Source organism: Saccostrea echinata, unplaced genomic scaffold (genome assembly GCF_033153115.1).
Source record: "Saccostrea echinata isolate AGI-Se365-2 ecotype Australia unplaced genomic scaffold, CSIRO_AGI_Sech_v1 ptg000016l, whole genome shotgun sequence".
NCBI classification, from domain to species: domain Eukaryota; kingdom Metazoa; phylum Mollusca; class Bivalvia; order Ostreida; family Ostreidae; genus Saccostrea; species Saccostrea echinata.
Genome location: NW_026889765.1, coordinates 25,167,391 through 25,185,774, shown reverse-complemented (window position 1 = coordinate 25,185,774; position 18,384 = coordinate 25,167,391). Strand labels below are relative to the sequence as shown.

At 32.4% G+C, this 18,384-nt stretch overlaps 2 protein-coding genes and 1 long non-coding RNA gene across 3 annotated transcripts; all 3 read right to left on the bottom strand.

Moving 5' to 3' along the window:
• Window positions 1–2,328: 2,328 nt before the first annotated feature.
• Window positions 2,329–5,014, bottom strand: LOC133189051 (uncharacterized). Its single transcript, XM_061324491.1, has 4 exons — window positions 4,896–5,014; window positions 3,137–3,260; window positions 2,594–2,664; window positions 2,329–2,474 (listed from the first exon to the last, which is right to left on the bottom strand). The coding sequence occupies exons 1-4, from the start codon at window positions 4,951–4,953 to the stop codon at window positions 2,356–2,358; spliced, it is 372 nt and encodes a 123-aa protein (XP_061180475.1). The 5' UTR covers window positions 4,954–5,014; the 3' UTR covers window positions 2,329–2,355.
• A 2,548-nt stretch (window positions 5,015–7,562) lies between these two features.
• On the bottom strand, window positions 7,563–9,239 carry LOC133189050 (uncharacterized). The gene is made up of 3 exons (XR_009721392.1): window positions 9,174–9,239; window positions 7,830–7,954; window positions 7,563–7,657 (listed from the first exon to the last, which is right to left on the bottom strand). It is a non-coding gene; the product is annotated as an uncharacterized LOC133189050 (long non-coding RNA).
• Window positions 9,240–14,451: 5,212 nt separating this feature from the next.
• LOC133189052 (lysozyme 1-like) lies at window positions 14,452–16,173 on the bottom strand. The gene is made up of 3 exons (XM_061324492.1): window positions 16,092–16,173; window positions 14,748–14,872; window positions 14,452–14,572 (listed from the first exon to the last, which is right to left on the bottom strand). Exons 1-3 carry the CDS (start codon window positions 16,171–16,173, stop codon window positions 14,522–14,524), a joined length of 258 nt encoding a protein of 85 aa, XP_061180476.1. The 3' UTR covers window positions 14,452–14,521.
• Window positions 16,174–18,384: the final 2,211 nt, after the last annotated feature.

Below are 18,384 nucleotides of genomic sequence, written 5' to 3'. Positions count from 1 at the left end.
TTTTAATGGTCTCCTTAGCTGCTGCTTATCATTTTGAACAACTTTCCTTCTACAAAGCTATACAAATTCTCAATACTTTTTGAGATATCAGGAAAACACTTTTGGCCCCTTTAGCTCCCTAATGTTAGGGGCCAGGCCCTTATTGTTGGTATCATTTGAAGGATCGTAACATTCTACACAACTTTTGTTCTATATGTTTTAACAAAATATTTACAGGTAAAAAGATATTATAGAAAAAGTGTTAGAAAATTTAAAATTCCCCATAGGACTTTTTTCGGGCCATAGCGAGCGCCGACGTGCGGCACTTCCGGTAAAAATGAAATGCGTTATGCATATCTACAGATATAGGTCTACCATACCTGAAAGTTTCATGTTTCTAACTAAAGCCGTATATGAGAAAATCTGGAGACAACCCGACCCTTCGAAAACCATTAAATCGGCAATATCTCCAGACCGGAAGTGACGTCATCAAAACGGAAAAAAACGCATAAAGTTCAACTGATGTTACATAAGTCCTGAAAGTTTCATAGAAATCCATCAAGCCGTTTTCGAGAAATCGCGTGCACAAAATCGGTAAGAAAAAAAACAATAATAACTAGACGAGCTTGTTGCAAAGCAACAAATAAGTCTTCCGTCTAAATTTCAAGGAGATGAGATCGAGATCTAGAGACATCTACGGTCATATGAGCAAGAATGAGTCACCTACCATTACTTCCGGTTTGACCGGAAGTGATGTCATTATGGCGAGTTTTAATGAGCTCTTTAGCTGCTACTTGTCATTTTGAACAACTTTGTTTCTTTGATGCTATACAAATTCTCAATACATTTTGAGATATCAGGAAAACACTTCTAGGTCCCTAATTTTAGGGGCCAGCCCCTTATTATTGATATCCTTTGAAAGATCGTAACATCCTACGCAACTTTTGTTCTATATGTTTTAACAAAATATTTACAGGTAAAAAGATATTGTAGAAAAGGTTTTAGAAATTTTAAAAATCCAGATAGGACTCTTTTCGGGCCATAGCGAGAGTCGACGTGTGGCACTTCCGGTGAAAGTTAACTACGTATTACAGATCTACATATGTTGCTCTGTCTTCGCTAAAAGTTTCATGTTCCTGTGATGAGTGGTTTCTTAGAAAACCTGCGGACAAACTGACCCTCCAGAAATCACTAAATTGCAAAAATCTTCGGACCGGAAGTGACGTCATCAAAATAAAAAAGTATCAAGATTTTTTAATGTTTTATCAGGCCTGAAAGTTTCATGAAAATCGAGCGAACCGTTTTTGAGAAATCTGTACAAAATCGGTAAGAAAAAAAAATAAGAAGAAAAACAGTGGAAAAGAAACCTAAGAATAACAAGAAGGTCTTCCGCTGAAGACGGAAGATCTTAAAAAGTAGAATCACTTCTGTGCAAACAGAAGACCTGAATTTTTTATCTTAATATTGACCATTTTAACACTTAAAGCTTGCCCATGCAGGTATAAAAACAAGAACCGGAAACATTCTGGCACAGATACGATACAGTAACTGTATATCATACTTGATATGTTTTAGTATAAAAAATTAAAATGTAATTACAACATATTTAATATATCATTTCAAAGACAAAAAAAATTGTCCATCGGCATCCCCCATCCCCAAAAGCTGTAAAATTTTTCTTGAGGATGATTATACTTGATGGTCATCATACGTTGAATGTACACATTATCGACAACTCGATCTCTCTGTTGTAACAAATACACAGACACATTATTATATATCGCGTTTATTCATAACTTTAAGCTTTACAGATGCTTCATGTTAGGAACAAAAAAAATACGATGTACAATGTATAAGGCAAATATTTATCGTTGTGGGGTTGAAAACTAAAAGACACAAAGTTAACTAAATGGTATTCTTGAATAATAACGTAAAGCAGTTACATATATATGTATGGTTGCTCAGGGTTAAGGCATTAGAGTCTCAAAGAATAATTAACATAGATATATATAGATATGATTGATGAGTATCTGGTAATATAGGGTAGGGTGTATATATTCTGTTAATGACCAAATTACTGTAATTATTATCAAATCAAATTAAAAAATCGAAAAAAGTAAATCAAATTTTGTAGTAGGAAGTTACAAATAATATGTTTTGACTCCAATTTGGAGAAAGGAAATGATATGGAATTCAATTCCATAGAATTACAATTCCATGGAATTCAATTGGTCAGTAATTCTAATTGAAGTTTTCCATATAACGAATATTTCAGTGTCCAACTGTTTGACAGTTGTTTGATTAGCCTTGATCACATATAATCCACATAATTATATAATGTCTTTTTTTCATTTCCTGTTATTTTTAGTTTTTATATTATTTGTAATTTTGTTGTCCGTAAGCTTGAGGTTGGCCGTAAGCTTGTTGTCCGTACGCCACAGTTGTTGGTGCTTGTTGTGCATAAACTGTCGGAGGAGGCAGTCGTCGTCTACGATCTAGAAACATTAATTTGTCAACATTTTAAATCAAAAAAAAAAAAAAAAAAAAAAAAAAAAAAAAAAAAATCGCACGTGTTTTTGTAGATTTCACTTATAAAGCATTCAGTCGTACTTACTGTAGCAAATACAACCGACGATACAGCTGAGGATTAGGACAACGCCACCAACAATGGGACCAACAATCACCCTTTCAGAAACATAGTCATATTGTACATGTTGTATATAGTTTGAATATAGAAAACGTTTTATAAGTTTCAATCACCACACCCATTTTAATCTTCAGAATTAGACAAAAACTGTATACTATATGAAGTAGCCTCTAATATATACTTATTATGATATTTTTTATCAGGCATCTGATTTATGAGGCTGATCATTTTTCATTTTTTTAATCACTTTTTGCTTTATGACAAATGTTTCAAAATGTAGGGTATCCTTTAATTTTATCTCACTTAACCTTTAATAAGATATTTGGATTCATTGACCTGCTAATATAAGAGGCATCGCCGAGTACTACATTTATCTTTCGATAAAACTACGTAGATTCAAATCCTGCTGACAATCGGTCACTACATGTTTCTTTAAATCAAACAACCATGCCCTATTTTGATTATGTGAAACAGATAAACAAATTTGATCACAAGAGGTCACACACTTACCCAATACTGATGCAGGTGGCTCCACCGGTGCAGATGTACCCGTCAGGACAACAGTAAATAGATCCCGTGCAGCAGTGATAGCCAGTCAAAATGCAGTCGCTGTCAGAGTGGCATGTTAAGTCACCTACAAATTGTCAAGACTTTTATTAGCTGCAGAACTGCAGCTCTCCGAAAAAAAATTGACAGACCGGAGAGCTACAGTGCCACCCATAGAATAAAAACCTGTATATTTATTGCGCACAAAAAATTGCTCTCGGTTCTGGATTCATTTCTTCAAATTCTTATCACAACTGCACAGAAGCTCGATTTCAAAAAAAGGATTGGACGTCTTTCAACTACTCTTGTAGTTGACATCTTTACGAAGCGCGTTTGGCCGAATTGTCTAGCAACCCAAAATGGCAGTATTAACAGGCGAAATTTTGGATGGTCTTAATTTCTGGCCAAGGAGGGCTATTAACAACGGTTATAGGAAATGTTTTGATGTGGAAATAGTGCAAAAATGTGTTAGGAACACACGGTCAGTAATATTTTAAGACTGCAGTTTAAAAATACGGAGAAATAAATCGAGAAACAGCGCACTTTTTTGTGCGCAATAAATAGACAGTTTTTTCTATTGGTGGCACTGTAGCTCTCCGGTCTGTCAATTTTTTTTTCCGGAGAGCTACAGTTCTGCAGCTAGACTTTTCAATCACCAAAGAGTTTTGACTTTTCGGGTTCTATTGAGAAACTATAATGAATGACACATGGTTGACCTAGTGACCAGAGATCTTCTACATTCATCAAAAAAAAAAAAAAAAAAAAAAAAAAAAAAAAAAAGTGAAATTTCTTTGATTTTTTAAAAAATATTAACTTGCTGCCTCTGACATGAAATATTTAGGTTCTGCTACTTTGAAGTTTCATGTGACGTTGGTACAAAATAACCACCGTAAAGGTCGCCCTCGTGGCGCAGTGGTTAGAGCGTTTGCTCTAAAGTCGCGTCGTAAGGAGTTGATCCTTACGTCGCGGGTTGGAATCCACTGCGGGATGTGGAGACCGGTCCTTTGGATGAGACCGTATAAACCGAGGCCTATGTTGCAGTAGGTGCTGGCACAAAAAGGTCCCTCACTGCTCAATGGCCCTGAGTGCCGAGTATAGTCAAAATTTGCAGCCCTCCACCGGCAAGTGGTGGCGTCTCCATATGAGTGAAAAAACACCGTAAAGTGATACTGATAGTCAAATCTTTTGATGCTTAATTGGCGGATTTAGAAATTAAAAATACAACAATCAAGTTGAAGAAAATAATGTTATCATTTACAAAATGTTTAACCCTCCGGAAAACCCCAGACAAAAATTCTCCTGTAATAAATAAATAAATTCATTAATCAATCTAACTGAATAAATAATAAATCTAAATAATTTGAACGATAAATTGATAAACTTTTTCATGATGTACAAGTAAAATTTATGATATATTTCTAGGACACGATTTTGTGACAGAGATACATGTACATGTGCAACCACACCCAAACAAATATATACCCTGAATGGGTATGTATAAAATAAAATTTAAATAACGCATATTTCAATACTATACAGTGTGTCGTCAATTCTATCATTATGATAATACATCATTATTCATCTGAAACTTTTAAGTGTATCGCTGATGAGTTATTTATTGTCCATACATATCAATAATTAAAAAAAAATTGTTATAACTAAACTTTTATGATCAATTATACCAGATTTAAATACAAATGTCGCATGTTGGTAAAACAAATACCTTGAACAATGGACACCGTTAAAAATCCTAAAAGAAATAAAAGAACACTGTTTGCCATGATCTCTTGACACGAAACTTTACGTTTGAATTATCTGTTTATCTTTACTTGGACTAAAGTCGTTATCAAATCATAACCCAAAATTTATTGTTATTGTGAAATATCCGTCACGAGACAATGAAACAAGATTGTCGCTGATCCCACTCCTTGTGATTCCAGAGGTCTATTTTTTGTGATAAACATGATGACTTGTATTTTCCATTGTCAACTTCCTTTATTTATGTATCACTATTATCAGCTACATAATTATGAGGTTTTTGTGTTATGATTGCTTACGCTTACGTGTACTCTTCATATGAACCTTGTTTTAAAAAAGAGGCTGGCTACTGACAAAAAAGTAGATGTTACAAAGGAATCAACAATTTCTTAAAGGTCAACATTTGAAAATTTCTATGGTCGATACAATGAGCTTTTCTTCCAAATACAGTCTGCAGATTGGTGGAATGTTGATTGATGTTTTAAAACACATTTAAGACCATTTATTACGAATTATTTACCGAGGACTTCATTTACTCCAAAGAGCTGACAAAGAGTGTGACCAGTGGAAATGCTAAAGCTTATTTGTTAAGGGATTTTATCCTGTTTTGGTTTTAGAGGGTCTGTTTGCTCTGTTCTACATTTATATTGCTTACTGAACTTTTGATCACGATAATTCCTTAAAGATATACGCGCTATATAAACACAATTTTTTATATGAAACAAAATGATTAAATGATTTGAGAAGTATGATGTGCAATAAAAAATAATTACTTTCCACAAATTTTACGAAATAAGTCGTTGTAATTACAAAAGAATTAAGCAAGATCTGCAATTAAGAATTCAGCCTATTCATGAATATTGATGAAGGAAGTGCGTAAACAGTATACAGACATGCATGTCCGTGGGAAATCATAGACAACGAGGTATGTTGCCTTTTGACTATGATGTTGAATAAAAGTTAATATCTGTCATTACAGAGTAGATGGTTAATACTAGTTGTTTTCAAAGATAAGTATCTTTAAGCATAAAACGTATGCCATCCATGTCGAAAGTTATTTTGTATACTAAACGGCCTATCTCGTTTTCTTGACGCCATTTTTGTATATCAATCTAAAATAGCGACGGTGTCACATGATGCATGAATTTAAATAGAGGCATCACTTTCCTAGTAGGATAATAAATAATTATAATTTAAGATCTTTATAATGCGTTCATTTCCAATTGTGTAATTTACAATATTTTCGTAACTTTATTTGGTAAACAAAATAAATAAATTTCCAACTTTATTTCTAACTGAGGCAAGTTATAGCGTGTATACATGTATATTAAATCGATGCTTATCATATAAAAATCCCTTCATAACAACATAGGTTTATCTTTGGTTAAGATCAAAGGTTTGACTTTCATTATAATGGTAAAGCCTTGACAGTGCATTTGCTTGGAATTACATCTATTCCTAGAATCTACGAATCGTATACTATATATTTCTTTCTCTTATACTAATATCCTGATTATATTTCAAACATTTCTTGTTATTGAGTATTTTGAGGTTTTGGATTGGTCAGATTGAGTTTCCACAATTTGTATAAATTTAATCACATCCTAAAATTATAATATTCAGTTATTAGCTTAAAGAAATATTTTTACAATAGATGACAATCAAGCCAGGGACTGACGATAAAGTTGAAATATTCTTCAAAAACATAACCATAAAAAATTAAGATAACGAGTCGTGATCAATTTCAAAATTTGTAAAAGTATACCATTTTTTGAACAGGACATGAGACACGGCTCAGCTAAACGGAAAACGCGATATAAGTACCATATTGATATGCATTACTTTTGATAATTTCTGTCAGAAAGTACTGGTTACTGAATTTATGTTGGGATGGTAATCTAGATAAATATCCATAACAAATAGGTTAGTGTCATGCTAAATACCAGTGAAATCCATGTTTTAACTGTGTGTCACGTGTCTAGAATAAAAAAGAAGATGATATAAGTGCAAGAACATAATTATGCATTTTTTGACATAAAAATTCGTACGAATTGAATGAGGTTTTCGTCATCTACTTTGAAAGTGCTGGGAGCAAGTTTATGCTGCATCGGAAATACTAGTAATTTTTCAAAACATATATAGCTGAAAATTCAAATTTCCTTAAATTCTGTTATAATAACAGACAATTATAATAGACAATAATCAGCACCCAACACTTAAATATTTAAGCTCCAAAATATTAAGTATATGTCCGTGCACTTTTTCTAGTAGGTTAACTGGAAATACGCTTATTGTATTAGACAACTTTTACAGATTCTGTCTCTCTAAAGCTTAATACTGCCTTAATAAATTCATTATCGGTAGAATAGTTTTAAATAAATAATTCTCTCCTACTCTCTTGATAAGATGATTCCCAAAGTTGTTCAGATTACCTGTATAGAGTTTCATTCAAAAGATGTCATAGCATTTTCATGAGTATCTTTTCTGTATTATTTAGTGCGACATATTTCAAAGTATTACCAATCATTAAAAAAAAACAACATAAAAATACATTGCTACATTTACTTTCAAATTTTTATTGCATTTATTTAGATATGCAAAAACTTTCAAAAACTTTAATGAAATATCTACGTTAAAAATTATTTTTTCTGTTTCTTCAGTAATTTTTTTTTTTTACATCTATCTGTAAGGAGTAAAAGTCTTTGGCGTTCTTTTTGTCGTAGTAAACTGAAAATGAAATATATGAAATATTTAAGTATGGACTCAATAGAATGTATCGACTAATTAATATATCATTATTTTTTGTACAGATAATTTCATGAAATTCATCTCATATACATGTAAATATTGTTAAATTTGCAGTGGAAATTTCTGATTAATCTAGCTGATATAGATTTACCCATGAGCCAGCACAGCACATCATTTGAAGTGGACCGCCACATAAATTACTTATGTACTTTCCCCAGCATGGCCTAGCTATGTTTTGGCATGTACCGCCTATACTTAGACAAGCTCCATCGGATCCTGAATATACAAAATAAACATTAAGCCCAGGAAACACAACGTTAATTTAAGTCAATTTATTCTCCTTGGCAAAAATGAACATTGTTTTAAATATGAAACGTAAAAATGTGATTGACAAAAGCGTATGTATTCTACATTCAACAAACTTTGCAATGTGTATCAGTTTTTATTTTCAAAAGATAAAACCCGAGAATATGGTTTGGAAAGAAAATGAAAAATTCCTTCTATATCAAAAAGGAGAGATTTGTATGATAAGAAAACTAATTGTGGTTTAAAAGTTAAAAGAAAACTTTATCCTTTGTGATGCATATTTTAAAACAGTCGCCCGCATGGGGCATTGGTAAGAGCTTCTGCTCTAGAGTCGTGAAGCAAGGAGTTGATCCTTTCGTGGCGATTTCGAATCTCACAGTGGGACGTGGAGACTGGTCCTTCGGATCAGACCATATAAACCGACGTCCCGTGTCACAGTCGGTGCTGGCACGAAAAAGATCCCTCACTGCTCAATGGTCCTAAGTACCAAGCATAGGTCAAAATTTTCAGCTCTCCACCTGTTAGGGTGGCGTCTACTTATGAGTGAAAAATTCTCGAGAGGGACATTAAACAACAACAACAACAACAAAATTATTTTAAATCGAAAACATCACACAGACTAGCTTAATTTAAAAAGGCAATGAATAAAATATGTCTAAATTGAATTCAGGGATATTGTATGAACATTTTCCACCGTCTTTTTCGTATAATTATGTAACTCCTTAACGTTCATAACCGGCAAACATTTGAGCTAGTACCTCAGTACATGAAAAATGTGAAGATATCGAACTGTGGTCGATCTAAAAAAAAAAAATACATAAACAATACAAATATGTGAAGAGGGCATAACACATGGACCTATACCCATCCTAATTAGTTGATCCACCTCTGGTATTTCAGCGGGTCCGTGTTTTGTGTCCTTTTTAAATTGGTATTGTTTGTTGATTTTTTTTAGATCGGCCATTCTTCGTTTTCTTCATCTTTTAAATTATAATGGCACCATAAGATCATTTGGAAAGCAAAATACATGTAATTGAAATATTAAAAGATTTTTTACAATTTGCATCATCTATTTTTTAATGTAACTTTTGGACAATGAAAATTACTACGTTAGAGGAATTTTTATAATCATCACAGAATGAAAATAAAAACAATTTTATATAGCAAATAAAAAGAAAATTCTACTTACCATTCACTGTAAGTACACGATGATTGTTGACCAAGAAAATAACCGATAGGAAAATTGTAATGTTTACTTTTAAGCAATGCATTACCTTAGGCTGATGATTAAAACGATAATAAGCGTGATAATTTTGCAAGTTTTGTAATTTATACCTCATGCACCTTTTAAATTCTGCGTTGAACAATTACGCCATTTTATTAACAGCTGTCACATAAAATAACAATGATTCACAGTATTTGTTGTGATTTAGCATATGCTTATACTGATGTACGTGATGATTAATTATCCATTTTCTGAAATTCACACAGGCCTAAGTTTATCACTTAATCATTGTATATTTTATTTTTCAATACATACATTCGTTATCTTTGTAAAATGGAACTTTCTCAAGCAATAATGTTTGTATCCTGAATACTTCAAATAATATTTGTTTTTCCTGTCAAACATATGCTAAAGTTAATTTCTGGAAATCAGTTTAAAAAAATCATCTAGTTATATACCGTATAACGGGTATTTTCTGCGGTTGGAAATTTTTGCGATTTAACCCCTAAAAGATAGCAAATTAATTTCTACGTTTTCATTTTCTGCGGTTGCATTACACCGCAAAAAATTATTTACTGGGTATGATCACCAAACTCTAGGAATTATCAGATAGCTGTCATGTTTACGTTTTATAAATTCATTGAGACATATTAATCAAAGGTGCATGACAACTGATATTGAGCTATTAAGTTTAATTAAACTACTATCTTTTGGTTAGTCTTTGTAAAATTATGTCGAGTCCCAATTGAAATGAATTATTGCCGTATCTGTCCACCCAAACAAAAATAAAAAAATCTTTATTCTACATTGTAACAAACGTCTTATGCGATCTATTAAAATATTTAAATATATAGATAATTAATGCATCCAAGCCATATTCTAAAAATTCACTTTTAGTTAATTGCCATCAAAATTAACCTGGTGTTTATATTTAAAGCTCAAACAAACAGTTACATAATCAAGTAACCTAAAGTTGACCGTATACAATCACAGGTGCCATGTGCATTGAGGCGTAACTAATCCTGTCAGTCGTCTGCATTGTGTGAAATGCACGAGATGTGTATACAAGCAGTAATTATGGTCTCAAGATAAAACACAAGATTGAAAAAAGTGTTAAAGACAGAAAGAAAAGCTGCTATGTGTTGTTTGCAGCTATCGGAGTTTGAACTAGTAATTGCGAAATCTCTTTTAATCATTTACATGTACATGTATGTATCCGTATAAAATAAATAGGTACAAGAAAAGATGTTTTTGTATAAACTTATTAAATTGATATTATTTACATGAACGTTTTGATTCAATATGTTTTGGACAAATCCTAATATCTAAAATCTTCGAATTTCGATGACACCCGAATTTTCTCGCTAACGAGGACGTGTCCACTCATGAGTCTGCGGACGCATCGTTTTTAAGAACTTGCGTCCCAAATAATTTTGCTGCGTCCAGTACGCAGGTTCTTGCGTTAATGAAAATCCTGTGACATATGCACCACTTATCATACTTGCATGTATAAAAAATATTGAAAAAAATATTTTGCGATTGTAATTTTTGCGGATTTGTCCTATCCGCAAATTTCCGCAAAAATTGGACAACCGCAGAAAATACCCGTTATACGGTATGTTGTTTATATATAAATAGGATTTAGGGCTCACTGTTTTTATCTCCTTCTTTTGAATGAAATTAAATCATAAAACTCTTCATTGCATTGTGTAATATTTGAAAATAAGAAATTCTGTGCAAAAATTTCGTGGAGAGTTTTTGCTGTTGTTTTCGAGACCACAGCATGTTATATTTCATATACATATTCAACACATCCCAAACCATTAGATAAAATCCCCCGAAACCAGATTTTGTTTTCAAATAAAAAAATGACCCTTTGGAAATCTATGATTCCAGTGTATTGAATTATTTGTTCAAGATAGAGTACATTGACATGAATGGTACATACATTAGATGTTTGTTTGTTTGTATGTTGTTTAACGTCCCTCTCCAGAATTTTTCACTCATATAAAGACGCCACCACTTGCCGGTGGAGAGCTGCAAATTTTGTCCTATACTCGGCACTTACGCCATTGAGCAGTGAGGGATCTTTTTCGTTCCAGCACCTACTGCGACACGGGACCTCGGTTTAAACGGTCTCATCCGAAGGACATGAAATATTTAGGTGCTGCTACTTTGAAGTTTCATGTGACGTTGGTACAAAATAAACACCGTAAAGGTCGCCCGCTTGGCGCAGTGTTTAGAGCGTTTGCTACAAAGTCGCGTCGTAAGGAGTTGATCCTTACGTCGCGGGTTGGAATCCACTGCGGGATGTGGAGACTGGTCCTTCGGATGAGACCGTATAAATCGAGGTCCCGTGTCGCAGTAGATGCTGGTACAAAAAGGTCCCTCACTGTTCAATGGCCCTGAGTGCCGAGTATAGTCAAAATTTGCAGCCCTCCACCGGCAAGTGGTGGCGTCTCCATATGAGTGAAAAATTCTCGAGAGGGACGTTAAACAATAAACAAACAAAAACACCGTAAAGTGATACTGATAGTCAATTCTTTTGATGCTAAATTGGCGGATTTAGAAATTAAAAATACAGCAATCAAGTTGAAGAAAATAATGTTATCATTTACAAAATGTCCAACCATTCGGAAAACCCCAGACAAAAATTCTCCTGCAATAAATAAATAAATTCATTAATCAATCTTACTGAATAAATAATAAATCTTAATAATTTGAACGATAAATTAATAAACTATTTTATGATGTACATGTAAAATTTATGATATATGGCCAGGACACGATTTTGTGACAGAGATATATGTACTTGTACAACCACACCCAAACAAATATATACCCTGAATGGGTATGTATAAAATAAGATTTAAATAACGCATATTTCAATACTACAGTATACAGTGTGTCGTAAATTCTATCATTATGATAATACATTCTTATTCAGCTGAACCTTCTAAGTGTATCGCTGATAAGTTATTTATGGTCCATACATATCAATAATTAAAAAGAATCTGATAAATAAACTTTTATGATCATTTATACCAGATTTAAATATATATGGCTCATGTTGCTAAAACCAATACCTTGAACAATGGACACCGTTAAAAATCCCAACAAAAATAATAGAACACCGTTCGCCATGATCTCTTGACACGTAACTTAACTTTTGAATTATCTGTTTATCACTACTCGGACTAAAGTCGTTATCAACTAATTACCCAAAATGTTTTGTTATTGTGAAATATCAGTCACGAGATATTGTAACAAGATTGTCGCTGATCCCACTCCTTGTGATTCCTGAGGTCTCTGTTTTTGTGATAAACATGATGACTTGTATTTTCCAATGTCAACTCCCCTTATTTTTGTTGCAACATTATCAGCTACATAATTATGAAGTTTTTTGTGTTATAATTGCTTACGCGTACTCTTCATATGAACAAGTTTTAAAAAAGAGGCTGGCTACTGACAAATAAAAAGATGTTACAAGGGAATCAACAATATCTTTAAGGTCCACGTTTAAAAATTTCTATGGTCGACACAATGACCTTTTCTTCCAAATACAGTCTGCAGATTGGTGGAATGTTGATTGATGTTTTAAGACCATTATTTTTTTATTATGTATTATTTACCGATGACTTCATTTACTCCATTAAGGTAAAAAGCTGACAAAAAGTGTGACCGGTTGAAATGCTGATGCTTATTTGTTAATGGATTTTACCCTGTTTTTGGTTTTAGAGGGTCCGTTTGCTCTGCTCTACATTAATATTCCTTATAGATAGTTTTCATATGACATATTTTCTCTAGGAGTTATTTCCCTTGGCCGCCATTTTGGTGGTCAACCTGGTAATTTTTCCTCTTTGTCTTACCAAATCTAAGAGGGTGTAGCAGAAATATTTGGGGAAAAATCTTTATAGAATAAAAATCATAAAATAAAGGAGGCTTTAACAAATGTATATTTTTCAGAAAAACAATGCTTCTTACCCCACATGGCCAGTATAAAGGTTAAAGTGTTGAATAATGAAGGAATATGAGTATGTTGACCTCCAATATGGCGGCCAACGGGAAATAACGCTTGCGAATTTGGGCCTACTGAAAACTATCTATTGAACTTTTGATCACGATAATATCTTAATCGTTGCTTTTCATTCAAAAATTCAAAAAAAAAAAAACGTTTGACTTTCATTATAATGGTAAAGCCTCTACAGTGCCTTTGCTTGGAATTACATCTATTCCCAGAATCTACGAATCGTACACTATATCTTTCTTTTTCTTATACTAATAACATTCAGTTATTAGCTTAAAAAAATATTTTTACAATAGATGACAATCAAGCTGGGGACTGATGATGAAGTTTAGATAATCTTCAAAAACAGAAAAATGGAGATAACGAGTTGCGATAAATTTCAAAATTTGTTAAAGTATACAATTTTTTTAAAAGAGCATAAGACACGACTCAGCTAACGATATAAGTACCGTATTGATACTTGCATTACTTTTGATAATTTCTGTCAAAAAGTAACTGAATTTATGTTGGAATGGTAATCTAGAAAATACGTTAATGTCATGCTAAATACCAGTGATATCGCATGTTTTAGCTGTGTGTCACGTGTCTAGAATAAAAGTAGAATTAATTTGGATGAAGAAGATTAAATAAGTGCAAGAGCATAATTATGCATTTTTTGACATAAAAATTCATACGAATTGAATGCAGTTTTCGTCATCTACTTTAAAAGTGCTGGGAGCAAGTTTATGCTACATCGGAAATACTCGTAATTTTTCAAAACATACGTGCGATAGTTGAAAACTCATATTTCCTAAAATTCTGTTATATTAACAGACAATTATAATAGACAATAATCAGCACCCAACACTTAAATATTCAAGCTCCAAAAATTATGTCTATGTCCGTGCTTTTAGGTGAACTGGAAACGCGCTTATTGTATTAGCCAATTTTTAATCTGTCTCTCTAAAGCTTCATACTGCCTTGATAAATTCATTATCGGTAGGATAGTTTTATATAAATAATTCTCTCCTACTCTCTTGATAAGATGATTCCCAAAGTTGTTAAGATTACCTGTATGGAGTTTCATTCAAAAGATGTCATAGCATTTTCATGAGTGTCTTTTTTAAAATATAATTTAGTGCGACATATTTCCAAGTATTACCAATTATTAAAAAAAACAACAACAACATATAAATACATAACTACATCTAATTTCAAATTTTTATTGCATTGATTTAAAAACTTTAATGAAAATAGCTACATTAAAATTATTTTTTTTTCTGTTTCTTCAGTATAATTTACACGTCTATCTGTAGGGAGTAAAAGTCTCTGACGTTGTTTTTGTCGTAGTGGTAAACTGGAAATGAAATACATGAAATATTCAAGTGTGGACTCAATAAAATTTATTGACTAATTATATCATTGTTTTTTGTACCGATAATTTCATGAAATTCATCTCATCTACATGTATTAAATATCTTTAAATTTGCAGTGGAAATTTTTGAAAATTATTCTAACTGATATAGATTTACCCAAGAGCCAACACAGCACATCCTTTCACGTGGACCGTCACATAAATTACTTTTGTACTCTCCCCAGCATGTCCTGGCTATATTTTGGCATTTACCACCTTCATTTAGACAAGCTGCATCGGATCCTGTATATACAAAATAAACAAAAAGCCCAGGAAACAACGGTGTTTTAAATTTAAAACGTAAAAGTGTGATTGACAAAAGCATATGTATTCTACATTCAGCAAGTTTTGCAATGTGTATCAGTTTCATTTTCAAAAGTAAAAGCCCGAGAATATGGTTTGGAAAGAAAAAGAAAAAATCTTTCCATATCAAAAAGGAGAGATTATATAATAAGAAAACTAATTGTGGTTTAAAAGTTTAAAGAAAGATTTATCCTCTGTGATGCATATTTTAAAACAGTCGCCCGCATGGGGCAGTGGTAAGAGCTTCTGCTCTAGAGTCGCGAAGTAAGGAGTTGATCCTTACGTCGCGGGTTCGAATCTCACAGTGGGACGTGGAGACTGGTCCTTCGGATTAGACAGTATAAACCGAGGTCCCGTGTCACAGTCGGTGCTGGCACGAAAAAGATCCTTCACTGCTCAATGACCCTGAGCGTCGAGCATAGGTCAAAAGTTGAAGCTTTCCACCGGCTAAGGTGGCATCTCCATATGAGTGAAAAATTCTCGTGAGGGACCTTGAACAAAAAAAAAAAAAAAAAAAAAAAAAACAAACAAACAAACAAACAAACAAATAAAGAAACAAAAAAAATTATCTTAAATCGAAAACAGCACACAGACTAGCTTAACTCAAAAAGGTGATAAATAAAAAAAAATATAGATTGATTTAAGGGATATTGTATGAACATTGTTCTCCATGTTTTTCGTATATAATTCTTTCACGTTCATAACCGGCAAACGTTTGACCTAGTACCTCAGTACATGAAAAATGTGAAGATATCGAACTGTGGTTGATCTAAAAAAAAAATCCATAAACAATACAAATATGTGAAGAGGGCATAAAACATGGACCTATACGCATCCTAATTATTTGATCCCACCTCTGGTATTTCAGCGGGTCCATGTCTTGTGTCCTTTTTAAATTCGTATTGTTTGTTGATTTTTGAAGATCGATAATACTTTGTTATCTTCATCTTTTAAATTATAATGGCACCATAAGATCATTTGGAAAGCAAAATACATGTAATTGAAATATTAAAATATTTTTCACAATTTGCATCATCTATAATTTTTCATGTAACCTTTGGACAGCGAAAATTATTACTTTTAGAGTAATTTTTATGATCATCATAGAAAGAAAATAAAAACAATTTTATATAGCAAATAAAAAGAAAATTCTACTTACCATTCACTGTAAGTACACGATGATTGTTGACCAAGAAAATAACCGATAGGAAAATTGCAATGTTTACTTTTAAGCAATACATTACCTTAGGCTGATGATTAAAACTATGATAAACGTGATAATTTTGCAAGTTTTGTTATTTATACCTCATGCACTTTTTAAATTCTGCGTCGAAAAATTACGCAATTTTATTAACAGCTGTCACATAAAATAACAATGATTCACAGTATTTGTTGTGATTTAGAATATGCTTATACTGATGTACGTGATAATTAATTAATCCATTTCTGAAATTCACACAGGCCTAAGTTCATCACTTAATCACTGTATATTTTATTTTTCAATACATACATTCGTTATCTCTGTAAAATGGGACTTTCTCAAACAATAATGTTTGTATCCTGAATAATTCAAATAATATTTGTTTTTCCTGTCAAATATATGCTAAAATTAATTTCTGGAAATAAGTTTTACATTAAAAAGTATCTAGTTATGTTGTTTATATATAAATACGATATATGATCGATCCACTTTTCCCTCCGTCTAAAGAATGAAATTAAATCATAAAACACTTCATTGCATTGTGTAATATTTAAAAATAAAAAATTCTGTGCAAAAATTTTCGTGGAGAGTTTTTGCTGTTGTTTTCGAGACCACAGCATGTAACATTTCACATACATATTCAACATATCCCAAACCATGAGATAAAATCCTCCGAAACAATATATTGTTTTCAAATCATAAAATTTGACCCTTTGAAAATCTATGTTTCCAGTGTATTGGATTATTTGTTCAAGATAGAGTACATTGACATGAATGGTACATACATTAGATGTAGAGATAATCACAGTCATTAAATGATATAAATATCTACGTGATAAAATGTGTATTTGTATCATTAATCATTTATTTATCATTCAATCATTAATGTACAAATCAGAATAAAATAAGATATTAAAAAGTAAATAAACTTCAATCTCCTAAATTTCAGTCATTTATTACATGCATACATAGTTTTGCATAAGCCTCTGGAAATTTTGATATGCTAATCAGTGTTAAAAAGTTGATCCATTCAAATAGTAAGCTATCAAAAACTAGAAGTTATAGTAATAGGGAAATCAACACAAGTCGCAGAGCAACATCGATACACCAAGACACAATTAGATACCAATATCACCCACACACAGTTACCTTTGTTGCAATACATAAACTGCTTCAGCAATGATAAAAAACATTAACCATAAACTTGCAAGGGCAATTTACAAACAAATTGACAAACACATTGATGAAACAAGAATATCAGCAGTCTCATTCAAAGTCATCATGTTGTAAGTTCTATATATGCTCGATATAATGACCTTGTCAGCAAGTACAAGATCTATCATTAAGTCAAATGTAATCTCAAAGAAGAAATCTTTTAAAGGTCGAGTGCGGTAAAAATAAATCTTACAAATAATGTTTGTAATTCATTAAAAGCTATAAATGAAAGTTTATGGTTGTGTGTGTTTAAAAAAAATATCCAGATATAGACGCAAAATACCTGTTCAAAAATCGTTAGTTATAGACACGAGCGAAAGAGTTATCGCTCCTTTTTATGACGTCATCAGAGACAAATGCTGTGTAAGCGCTATTCTATGTAAACAGCTGATAAACTGATTAAAATGACTAGTTTCAACGCTACCTTGATAGTGACTGTAAACTACCGAAGAGTATACAGATGCAACCAAATGTGTTTGAGCCCATTACGAAGCAAGCAGAATATGATTGGTCTGGCTACATGGATATGTCATCGAAGTTAGAATCCTAGAATAACGAAACTAAAACGGGAAATTCTCTAATGGGCTCTAATTGGTAATGTTTTTTCAAAGATAACCTTGGTATTAAAAATAAATAATTAAATGAAAAAACAACAACAAATATTCAAAAAAATGCAACATGAAAATGGAAACCTTTAGGACATTTACATGTACACCTATGTGGAATATTTTATGCCCCCGTATCGAAGATTCCGGGGTATATATTTTTTACCCTGTCCGTCCGTCTGTTTGTCTGTTTGTCCACAAAAACTATAGCCTTGCCAATAACTTTTGATTGGTTGGACCTATGGCTTTCATATTTCACATGTGCATTCCTTTTGACAAGTCCTTTCTTTGGGTACCACCATACTTGACCTTTTGACCTTGAACTTGGAGTTTGACCTAGTTTTGCAAAATTTTACCAAACTTTAACCTTGGCCATAACTTTAAAACAATATGTGCTAGGGCTTTCATACTTCACATGTGTAATCCTTTTG

Bases quoted from the DNA above. Each gene is read 5' to 3' on its own strand.
- LOC133189051 (XM_061324491.1), bottom strand. From the start codon at position 4,953: ATGGCAAACAGTGTTCTTTTATTTCTTTTAGGATTTTTAACGGTGTCC. The intron at 2,665-3,136 runs GTAAGTGTGTGA...TGTTTCTGAAAG, and splicing joins GCCACCTGCATCAGTATTGG to GGTGATTGTTGGTCCCATTG. The intron at 2,475-2,593 runs GTAAGTACGACT...TAATGTTTCTAG, and splicing joins CGTCGGTTGTATTTGCTACA to ATCGTAGACGACGACTGCCT.
- LOC133189052 (XM_061324492.1), bottom strand. From the start codon at position 16,173: ATGTATTGCTTAAAAGTAAACATTGCAATTTTCCTATCGGTTATTTTC. The intron at 14,873-16,091 runs GTAAGTAGAATT...TTGTATATACAG, and splicing joins TCGTGTACTTACAGTGAATG to GATCCGATGCAGCTTGTCTA. The intron at 14,573-14,747 runs GTAAATCTATAT...TTTCATTTCCAG, and splicing joins TGTGCTGTGTTGGCTCTTGG to TTTACCACTACGACAAAAAC.